Source organism: Erpetoichthys calabaricus, chromosome 9, assembly GCF_900747795.2.
Source record: "Erpetoichthys calabaricus chromosome 9, fErpCal1.3, whole genome shotgun sequence".
NCBI classification, from domain to species: Eukaryota; Metazoa; Chordata; class Cladistia; order Polypteriformes; family Polypteridae; genus Erpetoichthys; species Erpetoichthys calabaricus.
Genome location: NC_041402.2, coordinates 196,980,149 through 197,004,489, shown reverse-complemented (window position 1 = coordinate 197,004,489; position 24,341 = coordinate 196,980,149). Strand labels below are relative to the sequence as shown.

The 24,341-nt window shown below is 55.9% G+C and overlaps 2 protein-coding genes across 17 annotated transcripts in view; one reads left to right on the top strand and one right to left on the bottom strand.

Annotated features, from left to right (window-relative positions):
- Positions 1-1,733: 1,733 nt before the first annotated feature.
- On the top strand, positions 1,734-6,847 carry LOC114642607 (torsin-1A-like). 2 transcript variants are annotated; one of them, XM_028791471.2, is made up of 5 exons: positions 1,734-2,008; positions 4,587-4,852; positions 5,386-5,561; positions 5,766-5,893; positions 6,336-6,847. In XM_028791471.2, the coding sequence occupies exons 1-5, from the start codon at positions 1,810-1,812 to the stop codon at positions 6,584-6,586; spliced, it is 1,020 nt and encodes a 339-aa protein (XP_028647304.1). In that variant the 5' UTR covers positions 1,734-1,809; the 3' UTR covers positions 6,587-6,847. The 2 variants fall into 2 exon arrangements, with proteins under 2 accessions (XP_028647304.1, XP_028647305.1); XM_028791472.2 differs by lacking the exon at positions 1,734-2,008 and adding an exon at positions 2,461-2,889.
- A 709-nt stretch (positions 6,848-7,556) lies between these two features.
- The window catches only part of LOC114642606 (formin-binding protein 1), a 41,964-nt gene continuing 25,179 nt past the window's right edge, over positions 7,557-24,341 (bottom strand). For 3 of the 15 annotated variants that reach the window (XM_051932402.1, XM_051932396.1, XM_051932401.1), the window contains exons 5-19: positions 23,744-23,806; positions 23,555-23,659; positions 22,616-22,630; positions 21,330-21,458; positions 21,099-21,245; positions 19,837-20,031; positions 19,169-19,354; positions 17,320-17,406; positions 16,647-16,661; positions 16,493-16,528; positions 15,563-15,672; positions 15,326-15,458; positions 10,308-10,432; positions 10,074-10,210; positions 7,557-9,959 (exon numbers count right to left, since the gene is read on the bottom strand). In XM_051932402.1, coding sequence (XP_051788362.1) covers positions 9,781-9,959; positions 10,074-10,210; positions 10,308-10,432; positions 15,326-15,458; positions 15,563-15,672; positions 16,493-16,528; positions 16,647-16,661; positions 17,320-17,406; positions 19,169-19,354; positions 19,837-20,031; positions 21,099-21,245; positions 21,330-21,458; positions 22,616-22,630; positions 23,555-23,659; positions 23,744-23,806 — 1,662 coding nt within the window. In that variant the 3' untranslated portion in view covers positions 7,557-9,780. Of the gene's footprint in view, positions 9,960-10,073; positions 10,211-10,307; positions 10,433-15,325; positions 15,459-15,562; positions 15,673-16,492; positions 16,529-16,646; positions 16,662-17,304; positions 17,407-19,168; positions 19,355-19,836; positions 20,032-21,098; positions 21,246-21,329; positions 21,459-22,615; positions 22,631-23,554; positions 23,660-23,743; positions 23,807-24,341 lie in introns of all 15 variants that reach the window. The other 12 variants (XM_051932398.1, XM_051932397.1, XM_051932403.1 and 9 more) reach the window with 12 other exon arrangements.

Genomic DNA, 24,341 nt, shown 5'->3' with positions numbered 1-24,341 from the left:
AGAAAAGGGCTTTTAAAGACGGTGATCAGCATGAGCTCAAGCGCGTGCAGATAGATAGATACTTTATTAATCCCAAGGGGAAATTCACATACTCCAGCAGCACCTTACTGATACAAAAAACAATATTAAATTAAAGAGTAATAAAAACGCAGGTATAACAGACAATAACTTTGTATAATGTTAACGTTTACCCCCCACGGGTGGTATTGAAGAGTCGCATAGTGTGGGGGAGGAACAATCTCCTCAGTCTGTCAGTGGAGCAGGACGGTGACAGCAGTCTGTCGCTGAAGCTGCTCCTCTGTCTGGAGATGATCCTGTTCAGTGGATTCTCCATGATTGACAGGAGCCTGCTCAGCGCCCGTCGCTCTGCCACAGATGTCAAACTGTCCAGCTCCGTGCCTACAACAGAGCCTGCCTTCCTCACCAGTTTGTCCAGGCGTGAGGCATCTTTCTTCTTAATGCTGCCTCCCCAGCACACCACCGCGTAGAAGAGGGCGCTCGCCACAACTGTCTGATAGAACATCTGCAGCATCTTATAGCAGATGTTGAAGGACGCCAGCCTTCTAATGAAGATAGTCGGCTCTGTCCTTTCTTACACAGCTCTTTAGTTTAATATTGTTATTATCAGTATGCTGCTGCTGGAGTATGGGAATTTCCCCTTGGGATTAATAAAGTATCTATCTATCTATCTGAAAGGTTCAAGCCCTCCCATCTGGGCCACCTACTTCGACCCACAGTGCCAGGTGGAGGACCATGCTGCCCTCTCAAAGGAATGGACAGCCCCAGACATTTGATTTGGCTCTCAGGCCAACAGAAGGGCACGCTTAGTTCAGGTGAGCATTAAATGAGAGCAGGTCTGCCATGACCCTGGCAGAGACTCTGGGCAGCATGGGCTTGGGGGGGGGGTTGGGGGCACCTTATGGCCAGGGCCTCATTGAGGTGAAAATGGCACAAGGAAGAGAGGCCAGTGACAAACAAACAACAGCACTAACGATTCATGTCTTGTATGGCCCAAAGTCACACAAGGAGTGCCACAACGGGCTTTACTGGCTCTGTTTTTGGACAGCCCCCCAGCCTTGACCCCCAACAAAGACAGGAAAAACCTCCCAAAAAATACCCTTGCAGGGAAAAAAAAAAGAAGAAATCTTGGGAATTCAGAGAGAGACCCCTTTCCAGGTAGGGTGGGTGTGTAATGGGTGTCAAACAATGGGGTAAATACAACCTGGAAAATAGAGCAGAAACAAACCTGACAGACTGACATTGATTTTATATAGCGCCTTACCCTACTGGACTCCATGCCAAGGCAACTTTACAGGTTCAGACATACAGGGCAGCTGCTGTATTGGGTTGCTGGAGCCCAGGCAGGTGAAGGGGCATACTTGGGGGGGGCGCAACTGAACAAACCACCCTTCTGGACAGATGCCCAGAGAGTTTGTACTGATTGGCTGGAGTTCTATTTATCTGGCACTTAGGTTGCCCCCTCTGCTCATCCCTCCCCATGTTGTTGTTTAAGTTTTTGCCCACCCATGAGGGGCTGCCACTGAATATTCGGCCAATATGAGCCTTCCCAAGGGTCTCCATTGCCTGCCAGCCACCGACGGGGTGCCTTGGAACCCTTGCTAGCCCCGCCCCTTCACTTATTGAGGCTCCTTTCATTCGAATGGCCAAAAACTCCCGACGGACGCTGCCGATTGGCTCATCCTTCCGCCGTCCCTCGCGGTCACGTGTCTCTTAACAATCGATTAGCGGGAAGTCGCGAGGCAGGCGGGCGCCGGTGCGGCATCACTGGGTGAAGAGCGCGCCTTCAGAATGGGGCCGGGGCGCCTTGCCGCCCTCGCCTGGCTCGTCTTCACGACGCTCTCCTCGACTGCGGCCATCGAGCCCATCAGCACCAGCATTGCCGTGGGCATGGCAGCGGCGCTCACCGGGCTGCTCGCCGCCTACCCCAACCTGCTTTACTTTTTCCAGGAGTGCTGCCGAGACGAGTGGGTCTCGCTGAACGCCACAGGTAGGATGACGCGGCGCCGGCATCCGGACTTTGTACTGCCGCAAACCGAAAAGTTATGTTGGCTATCGGCCCCCGGGGGGGGGGGGGAATACAGCGCTACGTGCTGATTGGCTGTCCGCACTCGTCAGGGGGCGTCTCTCAATGCGCGCACACCGGGCGGACAGGCGGCTGCCTTTCAGAGTCGCGTGTGTTGTCATTTGGAGCTGCTCGGCCGGTGAATGCCGTGCGGTGTCGGAGCACTGTCAGCTCACTCAGTGTGGTTTGCAGGACATCCCCGAGCCCCCGAGTGACAAAACGCTTCGCTTCAGAATTTGTTGTCCTTTCATTTCGTGAAGATGAGCCGCAGTCCCAGCGCTGCTTGTGCCACGGCGGGCTTTCCGATTCTCTTTATTCTCTCTGCTGACTCGACGAGACCTCGCTGGCCGCGTTCACTCGGGGCGGCGTTGGCGTGCAGATTGAGTTCGGTTCGCTTCGCACGTGAGGACTGCAGAGCCGACCGGGCCGGGGAAACTCGGGGCATACACTTGGGCGACGCTCCCTACGAGCCCGGCGTCATAACTCTCGCCACTTCCGGCTGCTGTTTTCTACTTCCGCGTTCGCTCTCCCACCCGCGCGCCAGACGACCGAACCGCCCGAACTGTGAGGTGCGCCGACCCGGGAGAAGGCAGGCAGGCGCTGGACGGCCATGAGGCTGAAGGGCGGCGTTACCGAAGCCGCTGCGCTGCTCTTTCTGGTCCTGCGGCTTGACGTATCGTACGCTTTTGAGCCCATCACCACCACGGTGGTCCTCGGAGGCCTGGGGGCTTCGCTGCTCTGGGGGAGCGTGCAGAATTACTTCAGGGAGGGCTGCAACGCCAAGTGGATCGAGTTCAACGGCACCGGTAAGGCCGCCTCGGGCTGGACTTTGGCCTGTCGTGTCACTGCGTGCTGGCGAACAGGGCGCTTTGCGAAGTGCAGAAATCCAAAGGTCGCGCGTGACAGTGGTGTGGCCGCATATGGCACCTGAGACAGCCGCCCCGCGCCTGGTCTGTCTTTAGGTCGTCTTCCATGTTAGACAGTTTGACATCTGTGGCAGAGTGACGGGCGCTCAGCAGGCTCCTATCAATTATGGAAAATCCACTGCATCCACTAAACGGTGTCATCTCTAGGCAGAGGAGCAGCTTCAGTGACAGACTGCTGTCACCGTCCTGCTCCACTGACAGACTGAGGAGATCGTTACTCCCCCAAACTGTGCGATTCTTCAGTTCCACCCGGGGGGGTAAACATTAACATTATATAAAGTTATTGTCTGTTTTTTACCTGCATTATTATCAATCTTTAATATTGTTTTTTGTAAGGTGCTGCTGGAGTAAGTGAATTTCCCTTTGGGATTAATAAGGTATCTATCCATCTGTCTTATCTATGTTAGTGCCAGGGGGCCCATTCGGTCAGGGTGCATCACTTAAGTGGCACAGGGGGCGCCCCACAAGGGCATCAGCCCAGAATCTTGTGGGGTGCCCCGTCACGAGTGTAGGGGACTTGGTGACGGGGACACAGTTTCAGTCACACAGCTGCCCCACTTTCATGACAAATTACCGGTAAGACAGCGAGGTGCCAAGCTGAGGGGCACAACTGACCAAGTTTTGGTCTCTAGAAGTGCCATATGAAGTCTTAGTTTGTAACAGGCCCCCTCTGTTGCCAGTTTACCCGGGTTTCATTGTTTCAGGCGTTCACTTTCTGGTGTGTTTTTGCTGAGCCACCTTTGCCCTTTTTGTTTCAGACCCCCCTTACTCATCACCACCTGCTGAGACGTGACTCGAGTGTCGTGTCCACTGCGATGCTCCTCTGCAGGACGCATTTCTCAATGGCGGTGACGTCACGGCTCGCTTAGCAGTTGTTTGCACCCGTGTCTGTGCATTGCTAATCATCAGCATTTGGATTCAATGACAGAAGCAGACTCCGCAGTAAAGGGTGAATTAAGATGGTGAGGGCCGAGGAGACGCGGGCGTTCAACACTGATGGGCTGCTTGGGGTTGACCAAAAACTGAGGTCAAGTCAAAGAGCTGACGAGAGCTGAAGCTCAAGTTGTCATCGTCACATCACCAGGACACGCTGGAAACGTCAGGTGACTGAGAAACAAAGCGTGGAGGGCGTCATGGTGGAAGTGGCGTGGCACAGCGGTCACTACAGCTGCCCAGCCTGCTCACCTCCTGGTTGTCTCCTGTACGGCCCTGAGGTTTGGCGCCATTTCGGGTTTAATTGATGACGAGGTCCATCGTAGGATGGCATGGGCTTTTCTAGTCACTAGCAGTTTTGCTATGGCGGTGACATGCTGTCACTTTAAAAGCTGCCATCTCATTTACCCCATAGCAGTCCCCATTTGGTCTTGGTGAAGCTAAGAGGTTCCTCCGTGGTGTTTTTCCTTTACGTCTTCTCCTATTGTCACTTTTTTCCTGGTCATTGGCTGTTCTCGCCTTTGTGACATTTGGCTGAGGATAGGCTCTGGCCAGAGTGACTGTGAACAGGCGACTAAACGGGTCTCGTAGTGGCTGGGTGGCGTCGTCCCTCCTGTGTCATCGTTTCTGGTTTGCTCTTTTAGGACTGAAGGTGGACTTGGAGGAGAAGCTGTTTGGACAGCACTTGGCGAGCCGCGTCATTCTGAAGGCAGTGACGGGCTTTCTGAGCCACGAGAACCCCAAGAAGCCCCTAGTTCTGTCTCTGCATGGCTGGTCGGGCACGGGCAAGAACTACGTGAGCCAAATGATCGCCAACAATCTGTACAGGAAGGGCATGAGGAGCGGCTTTGTGCACCAGTTCATCGCCACGGCCCACTTTCCACACGCTGAGAACGTCGACGTGTACAAGGTGAGGGCCGCCGTGACTTCACTCGAGGGTCCGAGGCGGTGGGACGCGACAGGGCAGGGTGGGTGTCACTCGGCAGGTTTGTGGCCTTTGCAGTCGTGGCGCCACGTGGTGGCTGCGTTTTGGTCCTCCCAGTCAGTTTGTCAGCTAGTCGTTTTACTCTGAATTGTCACATTGCTGTCCTTAAATAAGGAGGCCACTTCATTTAAGGACAGCAGTGTGACAATTCTAAGGGGATAATGAGAAATAATTGCGCGTATGTCCTGGTCTGAAGTTCTTTTGTCGTTTTTCCTGTTAATTTCACTTTTTTCCATGGAGTTTGCCCCCCAATTGTATCCTAGCAGAGCAGACATGCGGGCAAACGATACTGAGGGGTGAAAGGCGGCACCATTGTGTGACGCTGGACTGACTGGCACAGCACCTGAGAAGTTGTGGCAGAAGGAGGATGATGAAGCCCTGGCACTTGGCAGTAACATTTACTGGCGTCGGACCCTCCAGCAGAACACCCGCTGAATTTCTCTCGTCGTCTGTTTCAGGAGCAGCTGCAGCAGTGGATCAAGGGCAACGTGAGTAGCTGTCCGCGGTCGCTCTTCATATTTGATGAGATGGACAAGCTGCATCCCGGCCTCATCGATGGCATAAAGCCGTACCTGGACTACTACGAGCACGTGGACGGGGTCTCGTATCGCCAGGCCATTTTCATCTTCCTCAGGTGAGGGCCGCTGCTCTTGTCGTGTGCCACGTCTTACCTGGGGCCTCTGATGTGTCCTTTTGATGGCATCGTGTGTCCTTCTGAGTTGACGTGTTGACCTTTGGGTGCTCCGCCTTGTCTCACAGACTTCCTTTATGATGTGGCTCCATGTGACAGAGTGGCCGATTGTCCTAAGTGACGTTTTCTGTGCTTTTTCTTTCTCAGCAATGCAGGTGGAGAGAAAATCAACAAGGTGGCTTTGGACTTCTGGAATGATGGCAGACAGCGTGAGGAGATCCAGCTGAGTGACCTCGAGGCGGCCGTATCGCTGGACGTCTTCAATAGCAAGCAGAGTAAGGCACCCACTGAACCCCCCATGCCCACCGACATCATTGATTTTGTCAAAACACACGCCAGCCCTGCAGGTGGGCGCTGCCCCAGGTCTGTTGCCATAGCCTCCATTTTGTATGCGGCCTCATTTTATTCTGTTTGTCATCAAGATGGCCAGTAACCCCCCCCCCCCCCCAAAAAAACCCCCCACCCTCTTGGCACAGTTGCTGTCTGATGTTACGGCACCCTTGTGTGGCAGGAGTGGCACCGAGCGAGCGTCCCGAGATGGTGACTGCTGAGCTCAGGGTGACACGCCAAGTGTCCATAAAGGTAGACCTTTGAGAATCCTCTCCCTGTTTAGATGCCCAGCGTGTGCCCGGTCGTCACCTGAGTCTTGAGGCCGTCGTGACGTGGGTCACGGGGCAGATGGTGGCCTGCTGCTGAAGCCATGCCCTCTCTTTGCAGGTGGCTTCTGGCACACGAGCATCATCGACAAGAACCTGGTGGACTTCTTCGTGCCATTCCTGCCCCTCGAGTATAAGCACGTGCAGAAGTGTGTGAGGGAGGAGCTTAAAGTCCGCGGCAAGGCGGTCAACGAGGACACGGTGAGCGTTGTGGCCAAAGAAATGACCTACTTCCCCAAACAAGAGCGCGTCTTCTCTGACAAAGGCTGCAAAATCGTGGAGAAGAAGCTGGACTACTACTTGGAGGACTAGCCGGGGGGCACGGGTGAGGAGGACTAGCCAGGGGGCACGGGTGAGGAGGACGGGCCCAGGCTGGACTTACGCTTTCGGGACCGCTGGTGCACAGCTCGAGTGGACCTTCAGCGGCCCGTTGGCACACACCGCGGGGTCGAGGCCACAGTGATGGAGGACAAGGTTGGCTCCTTGGTGGCACAGCGTCGAGTCTGCTCGACTTTAAATGGACGCCAGTTTGATTTAAGTATTAAAGTTGGACTTGGATTGGCGATTCTAAAATTGGCCCTAGTCTGTGCTTGGTGTGTGGGTGTGTTTGTGTGTGTGTCCTGCGGTGGGTTGGCACCCTGCCCGGATTGGTTCCTGCTTTGTGCCCTGTGTTGGCTGGGATTGGCTCCAGCAGACCCCGTGACCCTGTGTTCGGATTCAGCGGGTTGGACAATGAATGGATGGATAGTTGGGTAAACACGAGGCAGCAGTGGAGGGGTTGTGTGCTTTGTGTCCGACATGTCGGGTGGCATCCTTTCACCTTTTCTGCCCTTTGCAGGTCTGCTCCCGCTGCTGGAGCTCCTGCCTCACATGGGCCGGGCTGCTGCCAGGTTGGCTTACATGGCATCCTTCAAGGCACCCCTGGCTGGTGCCACCTACTGTCCAAAATTACAAGCCATATAGAAGGGTGAATGGCAGCGCAGCCTGCGGCCCAGGGGTGAGTTCTGCTATGTGGGTCTGCCAGTTACGCAAGGAAGACGAGATGCCAGTCTGCAGCCTTTTCTCACTTGAGTTCCCTCATTTTGGCAGTCCACGTCTCCAATGGCTGCCATTCCCATAGGGTGCCCACACTTGGTGTCTGATACTATGGCGCCCTGTTGTGGTGGGAATGCCTGCATGGCAAGGAAGTCTTGTACCATCTGTATGCATGGTGGCAGCAGGTGTGCCACCGTGTGCGCTGGGCGACATGGCGTCATAAGGAAAAGATGGGCACAGGGACGTCTTCTGAAACATTTGACATTTTATTTGCTTTTTTTTGTTTTTCACAAAGCAAAGCATGACGTGCCAAGCAAAGGCTGCCGTAACATTTAGACGGGCGGCGCATTCATGCGAGTCGCTTGCTAAGCCACTTGCAACGCACTCGCCCCCCCCCCCAGCCGCTGCAATGTGAAAGGCACTATATAACGTCGACTGGACCACGGCAGAGGTCCAGCGATGACCCGAGTGCCACCGTTCGCACACTCTCCCGTCTTGGGGGGGCCGTGCAGAGGCCCACCTCCGTGCCAGCCCACCTCCCACACTGCCAGTGGGCACGGTTTGTACCCAAGGATGTTGTCCTCTTGCGCTCGCAGAGTCCAGTCCACTGGTGGGATGGCCGCGTCTGCTCCTTGGCTGGACCCCCGAGGGGTCTTCCTGTGACCCTCACTGTCCCTCCGCGATGGCCGCTCACTTGAGGGGGCCGACACTTTTCACCTTCACATTTTGGTGACCCTGGAGGATGGAAGGGACAGGAGAGGCGCGCCGATGGCAGCAGGAAGATGATGAAGATGACGATGATGGCAACAAACTCCATTTATTCAATCAGCCGGACTTTGAGGTAACAAAACGTGTAACACTGTCGCAGAATAGAAATCTATATATTAGATATTTAAAGAGCTTCTTCAGAGTCTATCGGACCCCCGTGGCATCAAGCACACTGAGGGGGAGGGGGGCAGTGTCGTGCCCGGGGAGATTCTGGGTGACAGCTGTGCTCATGCATAGAAAGTCCAAACAAAGAGACACAACAAGAAAAACGAACAAGCAGCACTCGGTCGGGGAGCCCAGATGGCAGGCGGGTGGCAGAGGAGCCTCCAGTGAAAGTTTGGCACAGGCAAGGTGGCAGAGCGGGCACGCAGTAACGACTCGGGGGCAGAGGCCGGCCGGCCGGGCAGCAGCACCACCGCCTGCCGGCTCCAGCTAGCGTGGTGTGCCCGCCTGGTGGCAGAGCACAGGGAGGAGCGTGAAGCGGCATGCCAGACAAACACTTGACGGACAAGAGAGAACACAGGAGGACGAGCGCCGCTGGCTGGGGCTGGCAGGGCGGTTGGGAGCACCGGGTGGTCGCCACCGTCTCCTCTTTCATGGTTCTAATCCGACGGATACGGGCACGGGAGTGTGTGTCCAGGAGCCGCTTGCCCCAGGAGTCCTGTCTCGGCCTCGCCCCTTTAGGAATCTGCAATCAGAAAATGACAGAAAACACGAGAGCAAATGTTAGACTGGCACCAACGGGCAGGAGACGTGCTTGTGCCTACCAAAGGTGGCACCTCCTACAGCTCTGTGCCTCTCGACCCACCCATTTAGACAAACTCCCCCCCCCCCCCCGGTGCAACGTGACCCTTGGGGGGGGCACCATAGGTGCTTGCCGAAGAATGTAAAGCCCACCTGCAGAGCTTTGGGCAGTTCAGTGGACCCTGAAATGACAAACGGGCACAGGGCACCTGGTGTATACAATAACTTCAAATGTGCCACTTAGTGCCAGCCACCCCCCCCCCCCCCCATTATTATGGGGTCAGTCGTGATGTTTACATGTGGTGGTGGTGGGGGGGGGGGGGGTGTAGGAACTCTTCTGAGTGACTGTGACGTGTGTGTCACTTGGGACAGATGACGACCGTGAGTGTGAGGTCCAGCCTACGCGTGTACAACTCGCTGATATGAAATAGGGGGCACCGGCTATGCATGTCTTTGATGGCGAGGTGGACACGGGCAGCACATGCAAACTCCACACTGTGCCCAAGTAATAGTAACCACTGTGCCCCCGAGCCACCCAGTTCAAAATCAGCTACAGACACAGGGAATACAAACGCCAGTCAGCTGGCGCCCCTCGCAGCAGGACGATGCTGAAATGGCCGGGGTTACCGACGGGCACGAGACTCAACTGTGGTTCTGACGCTCCATCCGGAGAAATCAAACCTGGGGACCCCAAAGGAGCAGCGGCAGCCGTCTCACTTGAAACCCTGGCAGGGGTGCAGTGTGGCGCTTAAGTGAGAAGCAGTGGGCACTGGCACCCCTCAGATATGTACGGTGTGTGTGACGCCAACCTCTCATCTGGCTGTCCTTGCTGCCCGATGTCATCTGGGAATTACACAGGACGGTCCCCCACGCCACAACTATGCCCTGGATGGCACCAGGCCCCTCGCTGCACACCCCCTGCCACCGCCAAGCAGTGGCACTCGTGACAGGACTTGAGACTAAATGTAAGTCATGGAACCTTTGGCATCTTTGTCCAAACAGACTTCGACGTAAGAGGAGGGCACGTAGCCCTCCTCCTCCTCGTTCCTGCGCACGCGGGTCCAGCCGTCTCCTTTGTCTTCTTCGATCACATACAGCACTTCGCCTTCGGCCACAGCGATTGTGCCCTCGTTTTGTCCTGAGAGACAGGGGGAGAGAGAAGGGGGTGTCATATTGCGCCCGCTGGCCTGGCACACCTGAGGAGGTTAGCAGATGGCTGGGTGCCACGGGAAGACGTGCAAGTCTAACGTACCTTCAAAGGGGTAGAGTGCTTTACATGTGCCAATGGTAGGCAGAGGCTCCTCGTCATCGAACTCGTCATCGAAGTCGGGGACAGGCACCTTAAGCTGTGCTTCTGAGCTCGGGTCCTCTGTGTAGCTGCCATCAGGGCTGTGCCAACAACAAGAAATGCAGAGGGCGATTAGTGCAAACGGGCAGGCTGAATGATGCCAGCCGAAGGGTCAGCCAAAGAGGAGTCGCTCTCTACCTCTCCCGGTCCTGGGCACAGCTGTTGCTCACCGGCGTGCTGTTCTGCCCGTCATACAGACCACTCTGCCGCCGTGGAGGGTCACTCCGTGTTGGCATCCGTCCCTCCACCTCAGCAAGCCAACCCTGCGGAGGGAAAATGGAGAAGGGCTGTTAAGGGGGCTTGGCACGGGCTGACAGCCTGGCCCTGATTGGTGGTCCTCCTGGTGGCTGCTCATGGGCATTGCCTGAAGTGCCTGGGGTGGTCAAAGGTAGGTAGCCCACCAGTGAAGACCCCCTGCACTGTTGGCAGTTCTGCCTCTTAAGTATCTGACTGGGCATGCGGAGCTTGAAGCCACGTCCTTCATCTTGGCGTTGGCAGTGTGGCCTCATCGTGCAGTCCTCCGTCATTCAGGACGTAGACCGCGAAGTCATCAACCCCCCCCACCCCAGTGCACAACAGGCCCCCCTGTCCTGTCACACGTCACACCTTCACGCCTAACAAAAGGAATGGCGTGTGCCACCCGCTCAGTTCTGGACCTAGTCCTTGACTAACAGCGAGTGGCGTCTCCAGCGGTGGGCGGTGCTGCATATAGGGTCAAAGTTCAACTGTGGCTGACCCTTTGGTGTGCCAGCATTGGCCCTGAATAGCCTTTAAGTGGCCCACAGCCAACAGAATGCCAGTCTAAACGAGTGGCAGAGGGCATTGAGCACTTCAGCTGTAGACGAGTGCCATGTAGGGTGGGTGTAGCAGAGACACGGGGGGGGGGGGGGGGGGGATCTGGAAATCGCCAATAATCTGAGATGAAATGTGCATAGCTGGCATTTACTGGGCATGCCCAGGGTAGGATAAACTCACATAATCGAGCTGGGGATCATGGGGGGGCAGGACTGTCATGCCAGGCCAGTTTGGGACCCAGCTGGGAAGTGGCCGACCTACTAGTCAACCTCCACGTGGACAAAGTGGGCACAAGACCTGTGCCACCATGCTGATGTACAGGTAGGTGGGGCACACAAAGTGTAAGAATGGTGTGGCCTCACGTCCCCCCCAAACCGCTCGCTAGTCCCCGATAAATCTGACATCGTTCAGATGCCACCAGAACAGCGAGTGGCACTGAAACAGTTGGCACAAGACGAGCCACTCGGTCCACCGCGTCACCTCACTTCTCCAAGAGAGCTGGGGGCCTCGGGTATAAACGGCAAGTAGGCACAAGGATGTTGTGAACACCACTTGAAGATTTACGAAAGCGAAACTTGGCATAAAGGCGTACGCACGCTTCTGCTTGGCTTTGCTAAGTGGCGGCCCCCCAGTGTCACACCAGTGCCCCTCTTTCTGTGTGGTCTTCCTTGTTTCAGATTCACATCGGTGACGAGCAATTTATCAAAGACGTCAACGCTAACGGCGAGTTTAAGGCATTCGATTGCCATCCTTCTGTGACAATCTGATGGAGGACACGATGGCCAAACGGCTCCAAGTGCCACCGCTGCCACTGTGTGTGTGAGTGAGTGTGTGTGTGAGTGTGTGTGCGCCCGCGCTCAGGGGGACAGCAATGCCGCCAGCATCACATGACCTCCACTCAGCCGAGTCGCCGTCTCCCACCCGGCAGACCCTCCCCTACAACTGGGACCGCTGTACGGACCACTGGCGCTCTGCACTGTGCTTTCATATTTTAAACTTTTCATTGTTTTATTGTATTATTATTATTATTATTATTGTTGTTTTATTGGAAAAGAAGTTTATGGATGATTTGCATACTGAATCTCATTACAAGAAGGACAATGGAAGTGTGGCGTATTTACAGACTGGCGTCCGAGTCAATTTGGATGCCCATGAGCTGTTCTGTTGACGAGTGTTAGGGGGCACACTTGCACTAAAGTGTGTCTGTTCCATTGTTCTTCGGGCTCAGACTGGCGCGTATCACAAATATATTTCAAGGGCGTTGTGAAGGGTCCGGGGGTTTGCCATTTATTACAGAGCTTATTGCGTGGCGATTGGTTATACAGACAAAGAAAATGGAAGGACACGAATCGGGGGTTTGCCAGACACAGCACGGCTGCAGTAAGTGAGCCCACTGAGGGTGGCGCCAGCTTGCCGTGCCCATGTTTAACACACAGGCTTTAGCGTTTCATCGGGAGGTCGAGTGCCCACCTTAGTGTCCTGATGTTAATGTGTGGGGTGTGGCGATGCCTGCCTGCCTGCCTGCGCTGGGTGTTCCTGGTGGCGTACGAGAAGAGCGTAGCGATTCACACGCATTGGCCGCGCCACGTTAGTTACGATGGGGTCTGAGAAGCTAGTTAATGAAACGGCCGTTTTAAGACGAAGCTTCGACGACAAAATAAACTACGAGATTAAAGTTGGCGTTTGGACCTTTTTTGTTTTTTCTGTGCCCACTGACGGTGGGCTGCGTCTCACACTTCCACGTCTGGCCACTTCTCGTCATTGACTTTCTGAACTTGAACTTTGGCGTGTCCTTCCGTCAGGCGCCTTTTGACGTTTATACCGCTGCCTAAGCCACCGAACGGCCCCCACTTCTCAGCTCGTTGTCGACTTTTCACAAACTTTAGGGGCTATCGATATTGATTTGCATATTCAAAGGGTGTGTGTGATTTGTGGAGTTGGTTTTGTGCGCATGCCGTGTTTTAGTGCAACTTCTACGCTCGCCGTTCGTTACACGAGACCCCTGGTGACGAGCTGTGAAGGTCCCCGAGGTGCCCACTCGCTCCATGTGTCTGCATGACGTCCTAACGTTTGTGTCAATGAGCTGTTCCTCCTTGAACGTCTCGACCCACGGGGTCATTTGGAACGCTTCCACATTGTCCCCTCTTGACCTCCATTTGCGTTGCCCCCTTCTGGGTGGTCCTGTACTCAGCCCTGCTGCTCTCCTCCCTTCCTTCTCTAGCGCCAATATGGAGATGAGCCCATAAAGCTCGGGCACAACCTCCCTTGACCTGTGTGCCCCCCTAGCAGGGCGCTATATAACCTGACAGCCTTCTTAATGGCCTATGTGCACTGCCTGGAGGTCAGCACTGGTGGTCCACCATGACTGCCAGGTCAGACCCCACCCCCCTTCTAAGGCCTTCCATTTACTTTCTGCCTGAAATGTCATTGTCCCCAAAGCTGTGCGGGTCCCTCTGGTCTCCATTGTCTCTCTACTTCTTTTTGTTTGACCCCCAGCCCCTCTTATCACGCACCTTGTGACAGTCCCCATCCATTCCATTCGCCTTCCCATGATGCATGTCTCTGGTCACCTTTCCTTGAACCGTCACATGATGTCCTGAGCACCTTCCTCTGCGTCCAGTGATCTCTTTATTTATTTATTTTTAAACCCCACCCAGGGTTCCACCTTAAGCCCACCCTGACAGATGTCATCTGCTCCTGCGCCCCTACACTTCCTTACTAGCCAGTCTCTCGCTCACGTCGGCTCTCGGCTTCACCTTCTCTTTGCTGCTCTCCTGCCATCCCGTTGAAGATGAAACCCAACGCCGCTGTCATTTGGGCCATCAGCCTCAGTCACCTCCACCAGCCGGCTGGACGCAAATCGCGGCCCCCTGGTACTTAGTGACCTCTTCGTCCGCCACATCCCACTTGCCTTCTGCTTGTCTCTCTAATTCCACAGTCGGCCACATTGTCTTCTCAGCTGAGCTCCCTGTCACCGTCACCGCCTGGCACAGTGCTGGTCAAGTGACAACGTGCTTGACAGTAAAGTGAAAGCCAAAGCAAGTTTGTGGCCGCCTGAACCAGAGGCTAAGGCCTACCACTCGGGTACCCAGATGAGCACCCCCGGAGGTGGCAGGAGGACACGTCTGCACGTCAGACCTTCCAGCTGGCATGTGCGTGGACCGGAGCCCCCCCGACTGCATTTGGGGGCCGCCCCCCCAGGTTTAAACCCTACTGGGGTCTCCACGTTCTCCACATTTCTGTGTGGGGTTTTCTCTCTGACCCTGCCAGAGGCCTGTGCCCGCTCAGTGCTGCCAGGATAGGCTCAGGACCCCGCTGAGGCCCTCAATTTGATTAAGAGGGTCTGAGTCTGAGCTGAGTGTGTGGCAAGGTGAAGAATCCGGCCAGGGCAGCGAGCTACAAGTCGGCATAGACAAGTGGGTGACGGGCAGTGAAACAGGGAGACGCTGGGGCTGGCAGCCTCTCCCTTCCTGTGCCACTGGCAGTTTCATCGATGGCCCGGTAGGTTCGATTTGTTGTGAGTTGGGGGTGACGTTCGTTTTTCATTTCACTTTCTTTCTGGTGTTTCCTTGGCTTATGGATTCCCAGAGGCACTCGCTCTCTCTCTCGCTCTCTCTCTTTCTCTCGCTCTCTCTCTCTTTCTCTCTCTTTCTCTCTCACTCTCTCGTTCGCTCTCTCTCTCTTTCTCTCGCTCTCTCTCTCTTTCTCTCTCGCTCTTTCTCTCTCTCTCTCTCACTCCCGAGTGCCAATGTCTGCTGCCAGGCCCCTTTGTCCGACTCTGCCCGCCGTATTCCTCGTCTCCCGATCCTCGACCCGTTTCTGTGCTCTGAAGGGTCTTTTTTCTTTTCATTATTTTAGAAAAGGAAGAGATCTGCGAGAAGCCCCTTCTGCCCCAACGCTGACGGTCCCATCCCAAGTGTGTCACCTCGGAGCCCCCCAAGGGGTCTTCTGCGGGCTTCGCGCCTTTGTCCGTTTCTCACATCTGCCTTTTAGCCAAAGGCCTGACGGTAAACGCTAAGCTGGCGTCGTTCACGGGCGCAGTACTCTGAGAACGCACCGGAGGGCGCTACTCGACTAACGTCACACCCCCCTGACCACCCTAAACAGACGCACCAAGATGTGGGGCTTTGTGAAGACCACTCTGACTCGAGTTGTTCAAAGTACAAAAGCAACACAAAGAGGTCACGGGAGTCAAAATGATGCCAAGGAGGAGTGCCACGACTGGCATCAGGTTGGCATGGCCCAGCTAAAGCCACATTGCGTTTGAATCCTCACTTGCAGCATTTGAGAAGTGGTGCCCACCTATTTGCGCCCCTTTCAGTGGGACCCTCAAACCTCCAGATGCGGGGCTCCTCACTCACCTCAAACTTCTGAGCCTCGAAGCGCAGCTTCTCAATCCGCTGTGAAATGTCAGCCAGCTGGGGGTCTACACTGCTGGGGTCTCCCATCTGGGGGTTCTTGATGTAAACATCTCTCATCTTGGTCAAGGCGTCCCTAAGGAGACAAAAGCAGAAGTTGAGGCGATGCCCCCGAGCCGTGACGGGTACCAGGCCAGTGTCGACTGCTCGAGTCCTCGACTGCAGCCCCCCGAAGCCCACCTCTGGTCCAGCTCCTTCTGGATCTCCTTGGTGAAGTCGTCGATCTTCTGCTGCAGCTTTTTCCTCCTTTGCTCGGGCGGCAGGTGACTGAAGTCTTCAGGCCCCGACCCCTGCAGGACAGAGCAGTGAGCGGTGAGTTGGCACCTCATGCGGGCACTGCACAAGCACTCAAGCTGCTGCCATGCAGAGTGGCAACTCCCTGCGAGGTGCCGACCTTTACTTTTAAATGACACCCACTTGATGCCTTGCACTTGGCTACCCGCCTTCTCGGCATCTCTGTGGTTCTTCTGATGGTGACCTTGGCATCACCCACTGCAGTCTACCACTATCATCTCTCTCACGTGAAACGGGCACCTCAGTCTGTCCTGCACTGTGAGACGCCACACCTGATGGCTCCGCTGCCCTCCCTCCTGGCTCAGTGGTCTGCAGGTCACCACAAGCACCGACTGCGGGCCGTGGCACATTCCGTGTGACAAGTACAAATTAGTACCGGGGTTATCATTCGAGTTAGGATCAGATTAGTCTCGGCGGTGCCCTCAGGTAACAGGGGGTGGCACACCAACAGATCACGGGAGCTCACGGTCAACCACACAGTTAGGGTGGAGGCGAGGCCTTGTCGTCAGAGTTAAGAGAAAGCGCCCGCCGCCACTCGAGGGTATCTTCACTGTGGCGCATAAGCAGGGCAGCGGCTGCACCCCCTACTGAGTGGCACAAGTCTGCAGGCCCACCGGAGCAGTGACAGCCAGATCTGGCCAAATGGGTCGCTGCACTGTAGAGCTTGGGGTGGGCAGGAGGAGGAGGAGGTGGCAAGCCTTTACTTCATCTTAACTTGACCCAAAGCCTCGCAGGGGTGCACCTGTGCCCCAATCCCCGTGCCACCCCACCCAAGTGAGAGAAAAAAAAAGGCAAAGATGAGATAATGCTGATCACCTCCATGAGAGTCCGCACCTGAGCATTCAACGTAATCTGACAGGACAGAGACGCAGGGCACAAAAAAACAAGCAGAGAGACAAGAGGTTGGCACACGGAGTTCTCTGGACATTCCAATGAAAGTTTAAGACGGGCATGCGGCACTCATGCTTACCAGCTTGAGAGAAAGCTTCACGTACAACCGGTAGGAGCGGAGGAGGGAGAGAGAGAGACAAGAAAAACAGAAGCACGTCAGCATCAGCTCTTGGCACCCATGAACACCCACCCACCCAGATGCCCACCCACCCAGATATGCCCCTCAGCAGTTTGGCTAATCACACCACAGACACTGAACAGTGATGAGGCATCGCCAGCCAAGAGGTCTCCTGGCACTGCCACAGCTCCCCCCAAAGCGGCACACACAGTTCCCCGGACACAGTGGCACAGTGAGAGGATGAAGGCGCTCACTTTGCATGAGTACCCCGCACTGGCATCTCCCTGGCACACCATCCCTTCAGCGGTCTCCGCCAGGCGAAGGAGATCCACTGTGGCAGACAGGCAAAGTGAAAAGCGGGCCTGCTGAAGTCATGGGGTCTTCAAGTCAGCAGGTCCACTTGCCCAGCGTGACATGTGACACACACACACACACATGAAGGCACAGCCTACTCTACCCTGAAGCTGCAGTGACGCATGAGGGGACATGACAGGGCCACTGCTGGGCTCACAGGCACTCAGCCCACGGCCAGGCTGCGCTCTACAGCTGGCACACCCCTCACCCCCACCCCAATCCCACCAGCTGGCAATGGGCTCAGCGCCTGTGCCCCCGACATCACTACACGTGGACTTACGACGTAGCGCCTGGCCTCGTAGGCGTGGGTGGGCCTGCCCAGCGTCCTCTTCATGAGCTCTTTTTGAAAGCAGTAAGAGCGCTGCTGCTGCGGCCAGGGTGGGAGAGAGCACAGAGCGGGTTAATGGAGGCAGGAGGTGTGCCGGTGGGGGGCAACCCGGGACCACCGGCTCTCTGAACAGCAGATGGGGTGGAGGAGCGGGGGGAGACCGCAGGTGGCCGGTGACAACAGGAACCCAAAGAGTCCTGTGTGACAGGTGTGGTGGCCGATGATGGATGGCGGCTCTCCTTCCCTTCCTTCCTTCCTTCCTTCCTACCTTGAACTCTCTCTTACTACACAGACAGGCCTGTGAGGAAATCCGAGTCTCCTCTGGTGGGCACGGGTGCCACCGCCTGTACTCAGGCCTCGCTTTACTGGCCTTTCCTCTTCCTGCTTCAACTCAAACAAAGCGCAGTAGCGTCTTCTCCCCAGGAGGTGGCACTCGGCCTTCCCAGGTTGACGGGTCATTGAGAAAAACCCACCAAGGCAAAGGCTTATGGCTGAGAGCGGGTCAAAGAGCTCACCAGTGGGCATAGTGCATGCCAGGCCATGCCACACAGTGCTGAAAATGGCATCAGACAACTGTGATGGCACATAGAGGTGGCAGAGGTGCAGTCTGTATGCAGTTGGCACGTGGGCCCAGTCAGGATTACATGGATGTGCCAGCTTAAAGCAGGAATTAGGCACAGTGGAGGTCTGAGCAACAGCCAGCCAGATGTGCCAACGAGGAGACCGCTGACCACTTACTGACCCCCCCCGTATAACAAACCACCTGAAAAACAAAACCACATTGAAACAAAGACACAGAAATGCATTCCCAAAAAAAGACGAGGAGAGGCCAGGCACACCACAACACGGAGAGGGCACACCTGGGCATCGCGCCAGCTTTCACCTTTCCTACATGTCCTGTAAGGACAAGTGACACCGAGGCTGCTCGTTTAGGACATTCCTGATAATGTCACTTGTATGTGGGTGTCACCGCCGAACACCAAAGCTTCCCTCACCTGCTGCGGGGGTCTACCCAGTGGGATTTGCTGACGTCTCCTCTGGTGGCACAGTGGCCCGGTGGCGAGGGCCGCTGATCCTCTGGTTTCTCCTCCCACATCCCTAAAGTCATGTGTGTTTGAGGTGGGCCCTTTGTGGGTGGGCTGGTGCCCCTCTTTAGGGCTCTTTCCTGCCTGGTGCCCAGTGCTGCTGGGTAGGCTCCGTTTCCCACGCGACTTTGACTTAGTGGGTATATCAAATTTTTTTTTTGAAAAGAAAATGAAAAGGAAAGCAGCTGGCACTGGTAGGAGTGCCGCCACAAATGCAAAGTGTCCCCAAAATGCCATCCCTGGTTGTTTAAATTTATATAAGAAAACAAAACTGGCAGAGGCTGGGGGACAAAGCTGCACTGCGGCCCACCTCTTAGAGTGACAGCCGTATGAAATTTTCCATAGCGTGAACGCAGATGCTGGGGCAGTCCTGAAAGCGCCCTACAGCGGGCACTGCCCTCACAGTGTAGGGGATGTCACCGGCCCACTAAGAACAGATCGTCCATTCCCACCCACTGCCTGCCAAACCCTGTCCCACCAGGGGCGTCCAGTTTGTCTCCCAGTCTGACAGAAGGAGGGTGGCACTGTGAGGGCACACTGTGAGGGCTCATCTGCTGCTTCTCAGCCTGTCTAGCGTCAGCCCCCCCAAAGGTTTCCCCTTTGCTGAAATGAGACAAGTCCTGGCCCTACGGCTGGACGGACACCAGACGGTCATCAGACGGACACCAGACGGACACCAGACGGACAGACAGACAGGCGGCAGCAGCAGCACTTACCCCTCGCTTCAGGCTCCGGAAGCAGTGCATTTTGGGTTTGGACGTCATGAACTCGTTGAGCCGATGGGACAGGGGCTCCTTTTGCTGCTTGGGAGACTGGGGACCGTTGGGAACAGCAGAAGGTGAGGCAGAGGCTGGGGGAGGAGGTGGGGGTGGCTGATGGGGGGACGTTAGGAGGGACATGAGCTACCAGTTAGGAGTGAAGGAGGAACAAAAAGAAAAGAAAAAAACAAAGGATAAAAGAAAAGACAAACGAGAACATAAGGCTCAAAAATGACTGAGGCAGCAGCAACAACACAACATCAAAGCAACATCTGGGGCCTGGCATCAGAAAGGGGGCACCCAGGCAAGCCAGCGCCAAAATGGGAAGGAAAGAAAGCAGAATTGTGTCAGAGTGCAGCATGCGGGGCCGCCAGGCAGGGGGCAGCACTTGGACATCCACCGTGGCCTGAATGAAGTCTGTTCAAATCCCGGGCCTACCGCGCCCCGCATCACCGGCTGGCACCCACCATGCATCGCCCGCGCTTTCACCTCCAACCCCACCCAGTGGAATTACAGAAGCTGGATGCCAAGTCGAGTGGAGAGAGTGTGTGAGAGGAGCGAGTGGAGGTGGTGAGAAGGAGGGGGTGACATGGAGCGCCGCGCCCCCCCCGCTCCCCGGGCACTACCTTGTTCTTCTTGATGAAGGGCCACAGTTTGCCTTTGCCTTTGCCGCTGCTCTTCTCCGGCTTGCCCTCTCCTTTCGAGTTGGACAGGCTGCTCTCGGAGACGGTGCGCTTCATCGCCTGGCTGTAGTCTTCAAACTCCACGTCTCCCGGGGGCTCAAACCCCGACTTGTAGGCTTCTATCACCAGCTGCGAGTCCTGCGATTCAGGGGAGAGAATGAGACAGGCGGGCACCTCTTCACTTTGAGGACATCAGAAGCTGCCCGTCACAAGGGACCACACCTGACAAGTGGCACCTACCTAACCGGGCACCTTGTGTGAGGATAAACTGCGTAGATCAGCAGGGAAGTGGAGAGGTGCCAGTCTACCCAGCACACCCATCTGCCATTCTGTGACACATGAGAACAAACGGGCGGCGAAATGTACCCAAGAATCGCCACACGCGAAACTGGGCAGCCTGCAAGTAGATAAACCTCCAAATATGGATCGGCAGAGAATCGCAGCAGTTCAGCCTCGCCCACTGGCAAAGAGGCACTCCAGATACTCCTTACCCACAGCTGGCATTTCTCTGTCCCAGGCCATTTCTCACTTTAGAGAGCTGGTTTATGTCAAAGCTCCTCCTAGAGTGCCGTGCACTGGTTAATGCCAGTCGGTCATGGCACCCAGTGAGTTCTCTTCGTCTGTGATTACCAGACGCACGGCTCACTTGGGCTCAAGGCTTCTAACTCGAGGGCTGGTGACATCACTGACGAGATACCACGACACAGGCAGAGGGACATTAGTTGGAAGAGGAAGTGGGTACTGCGGGCACTGAGTGTGCTGGCAAACAAGCAGAAGCTGCGTAATGTCAAACGCGCCAAAGTGACACGGCGCTCATCCCAAAGAAGGGAAAAGAAGGAAGTGGGCACTGGCACTGACACTAAGCACCACGATGATGACGCCCATGTCAGAGTGCCAAGAAAGGGAGGAACAAAAAGAGTGGCAGTCTGAGCAATGACACAGCAGGAGAGCCAACAAGCGGTGGTGCTGATCGGTGCCTGGGGTTTGGGGGGGGGGCGCGTGGGCCAGGTGGGCAGCACTGTGGCACACTGGTTTGGGCCATTGCCTCTTGCTGTCAAAAAACAACTTGCAGAGTATAATCCAGAACGCTGCCCGCCACCTAAGGACCACCCTGACCACCAACGCTGGCTTCCTGCCACACCTCTGTGTCATCCTCATCATCGTCAGGCGCTGGCACACTTAGCTCTGCTGTGCCCGATACTCACACTCTTTGGCTCGATGGACTCTGCTGCCTTCGTGATTTCATCGAGACATTTGCCCACAATGGGGATGACCTGGCGGTCAACTTCGGCGAACGTCTTCATGGATTCTCCCAGCCTCAGGATCCGCCGCTCCTCCATATCTTGGATGCCCTGCGGGGGTAGACAGAAGGTGGTAAGGATTGGGGGGTCCGGCCGAGCAGCGGCCCAGGCAGCCAGGACCCTCTCAGCTCCCACCTGGAAGATGTGCGGGATGAGGGTGTAATAATGCTCGTTCTGCTCCTGGTTGAACTTCTGCAGGCACGCCGTGTAGTCCGCTTTACTGTCCGCGGCCATCTGATGCCGCAGCTGGGCCTGCTGTCGTGCCTGGGGAGGACAGAGAGAGACGAGACACTGAGATGGGCACTCGACGGCGTGCAATGCCAGCTGCAGCCACAAGGAGGCAGGCCTTCTCACGTCTGACATGGCTGCAGTCCACCTTAATCATCAGCGAACAAGTCAAAGAATCCGAGGCGGGCACAAGAAGAACGTCCACGTTGTGAAGGCACCCTCTCCGCGGCCAGCGCCCCCTAGTGACTGTGCACAACATTGCACTAGCTCTGCGTCACCAGGCATGGGTGTGAGGTCGGTCCATTAGTGCAGGATGGCTAAGCCACTGGCATCAGCACAGGTGACGCCCCCCCGAGGGGCAGACAGCAACACCACACGGACATGCCGCAGCTTTGGGCCTCTGGGCTCACCCACTGGCACAGTACGTGCATCCCACTGCCATTCCGTGAAACATGGAAACAAACAAGGGCAGCGGCGCTGAAGGCATGCAGAACACTAAGACACAGAACACAGAAACTATGGCAGCCTGAGAGTGTGGGCCTCGGACCCCTGGCGCTACGCTGAGCAGCAGCAGCAAGAAGGGGAACTTCACCTGACGCAGTGTCGTTAAAATGGACTTTACCTGTGCAGTGCCCGAGACCAAGCTGGCACCGAGGGCCACCCCCTCATGTGGTCTCCCAGTGACAAGGCTATGGCTCTGTTGGTGGGCTGTAGTGAGAAACCTTCCCTCTGCTTCCCGAAGCACAAGACGCGAGACCCGCTGGGTCACGCCAACTAACGCTAACTGAGAGGTGAGACGTCCAGGTGAAAGCGAGGGTCCAGGTGTGTGCTTGTTGCTGCTGCCCTGGCCCCCCTTTGGGCACGCTGCGCCTCGACTCCATGCCCGCGCTCTTCCCTGGCTTATTCTTTTATCAAACTTCCCGGAAGTTTCTGGAAGCTGCCAGCCCCAGGTCTAGGCTTTATTAACACTGGGCGGTTGAATGGAGCACAGGGCAGTGCCATGGAAACAAGTGCCCACCAGCCAGCAGCCTGAAGGAATGAGTTCTTGCTTTGCACCCATCTGCGTGCTTCAGCTTTCCTGCCTAGGTGGCCATCTGATGCTCTCCTGGCACAGAGCAGTGTTGGCAGTCATGATGTGTGATGTGAGGACAGCAGGACAAGCAGACCGGGTTGGGTGTACAGGTAACACCTACCTTTGAGAAGGCTCGCTTCAAGGCGGGCAGAGAAACAAATAAGGCAGTTAGCCAGGGCACACAAGCTGAAACAAACGTCAAGAAAATCAGTAACCGGGACAACAATTCACCCGTGGGCCCTGAGACAGGCAGACACACGTGAGAGGAGCCCTGGCGGGCAGGCGGGCGCTCGGGGGGCTTAGCAGAGCTCGGTGCCCCCACAGGGAGGGATCTCCGGCAGTGGGCCACACCCCTGCAAGCAGCAGCCGACTTGTCGAGACCCGACACTTAGGCACCCTGCCAGCTTAAAACCTCACAGTGCCTTACTGTGGCGAGACGTGGTGTACAGTGTACCAGGGCAGTCACTGACAGGTGCCACCCTAAACTGGAGCCTCCCCCACTAAGCCAGGCCAGACGAGGTAACCGCTGCTGTGATGCAGACAGCATTGTGAGATGCCAGCGAAGGTCAAGCGTTTGGCAGGGAGGTGGCTGGACATGGCACTGGAACTTATGTATTTACACTGGCAAGTGGTGCTGCCCGTCGCTGTGTCCAACATGGCAAACATACCAGCTGCCCATAGGCTAAACTGAAGACATCAGAAGGTGGCCGTCCTCCCTTCCCGCCCTAGAACCAGGAAGCCACTACCATGCCCAGGTAATCTAAGGAGACTCCATAAACAACTACTGCCCGGTCTGGGGGTCCATGTGCCCAGTCCAGCTGAGCGATGCCAAGCCCACTGAGGATTAGGACGTGACACGTGTACACTGCTACTCTTGCTCATCTCCAAATGTTCCCAGTTGTGGCTGTCAACTGTTTGGCACTTAGCTCTGCTATGCCGATGCATGGGCAAGGTGCCCACACTGAAGGTGGCAACCCTGAGATGTACCCGCAGTGCTCTTAAAGTGTCCCAAAAGCAAATCCCAAAGCCATCCCAGACAGAACCCTTCCCACTGACTCACCTTCTCCACATCTGCTTTCGTCACGTTGATGTCGTTGTCCATCTTCTCGAAGTACTGCTGTGCCCGGTCAGCCTCTTTGCAGTCTCGCTCAAACCTCCTCTTGCACTGCAAAGGGAAGCAGTAGGTGAACGAGAGACGCAGGTGGGCATCTCACCTGAATGAACAGCCCGGCCCCTGGGAGCCACTCACCGCCTCCAGCTGCTTCCATGAGTTCTCAATGTGCTGCTGAGCCCTGCGGCCATCGTGGAAGTGCTAGGGGGACAATAAAGCAGAAGGACAATCAGTGAAGCCACCACACTCCCTGGACACAGAACAAGCCAGTGGCGCCCACTCTCTTAGGTAACCTTGGAGTGCCCAGTTCAGAGCTTCGTGCCCACCCTAGCAGCACCCCCAAGGTCCGCTGCTCCGTCAGTTCTAATGGGCAGTCAGTTGTGCCACCTGTGCTTCATCCCAAGAACGTCGACGACTACGCTCCCCAAGTATGGCCTGGCACCACCTGCGTGTACTGCGTCTGCCTTACACGGGTCACTCCTGCAGGCCCTCATGGTGTGCCACTCATCCTGATTTTGGGAACTGCAGCTTTAGCTTTAGTTTATTCCTGCTCTCCTCGGATCTTCAACCCAAGAGGGGATGGCCCAGGTGCCAGAAGATGGGCACAAGCTGCCAATTTTGAACATCGTTTTGGTGACGTGTGACACCCCAGAGCACAAGTCTGGTCCCTCAGTCCTCAGTGGTCCTCATCACTGCGCCCATTTAAGTGCAATCACATGTCAAGACAACCAGTTAA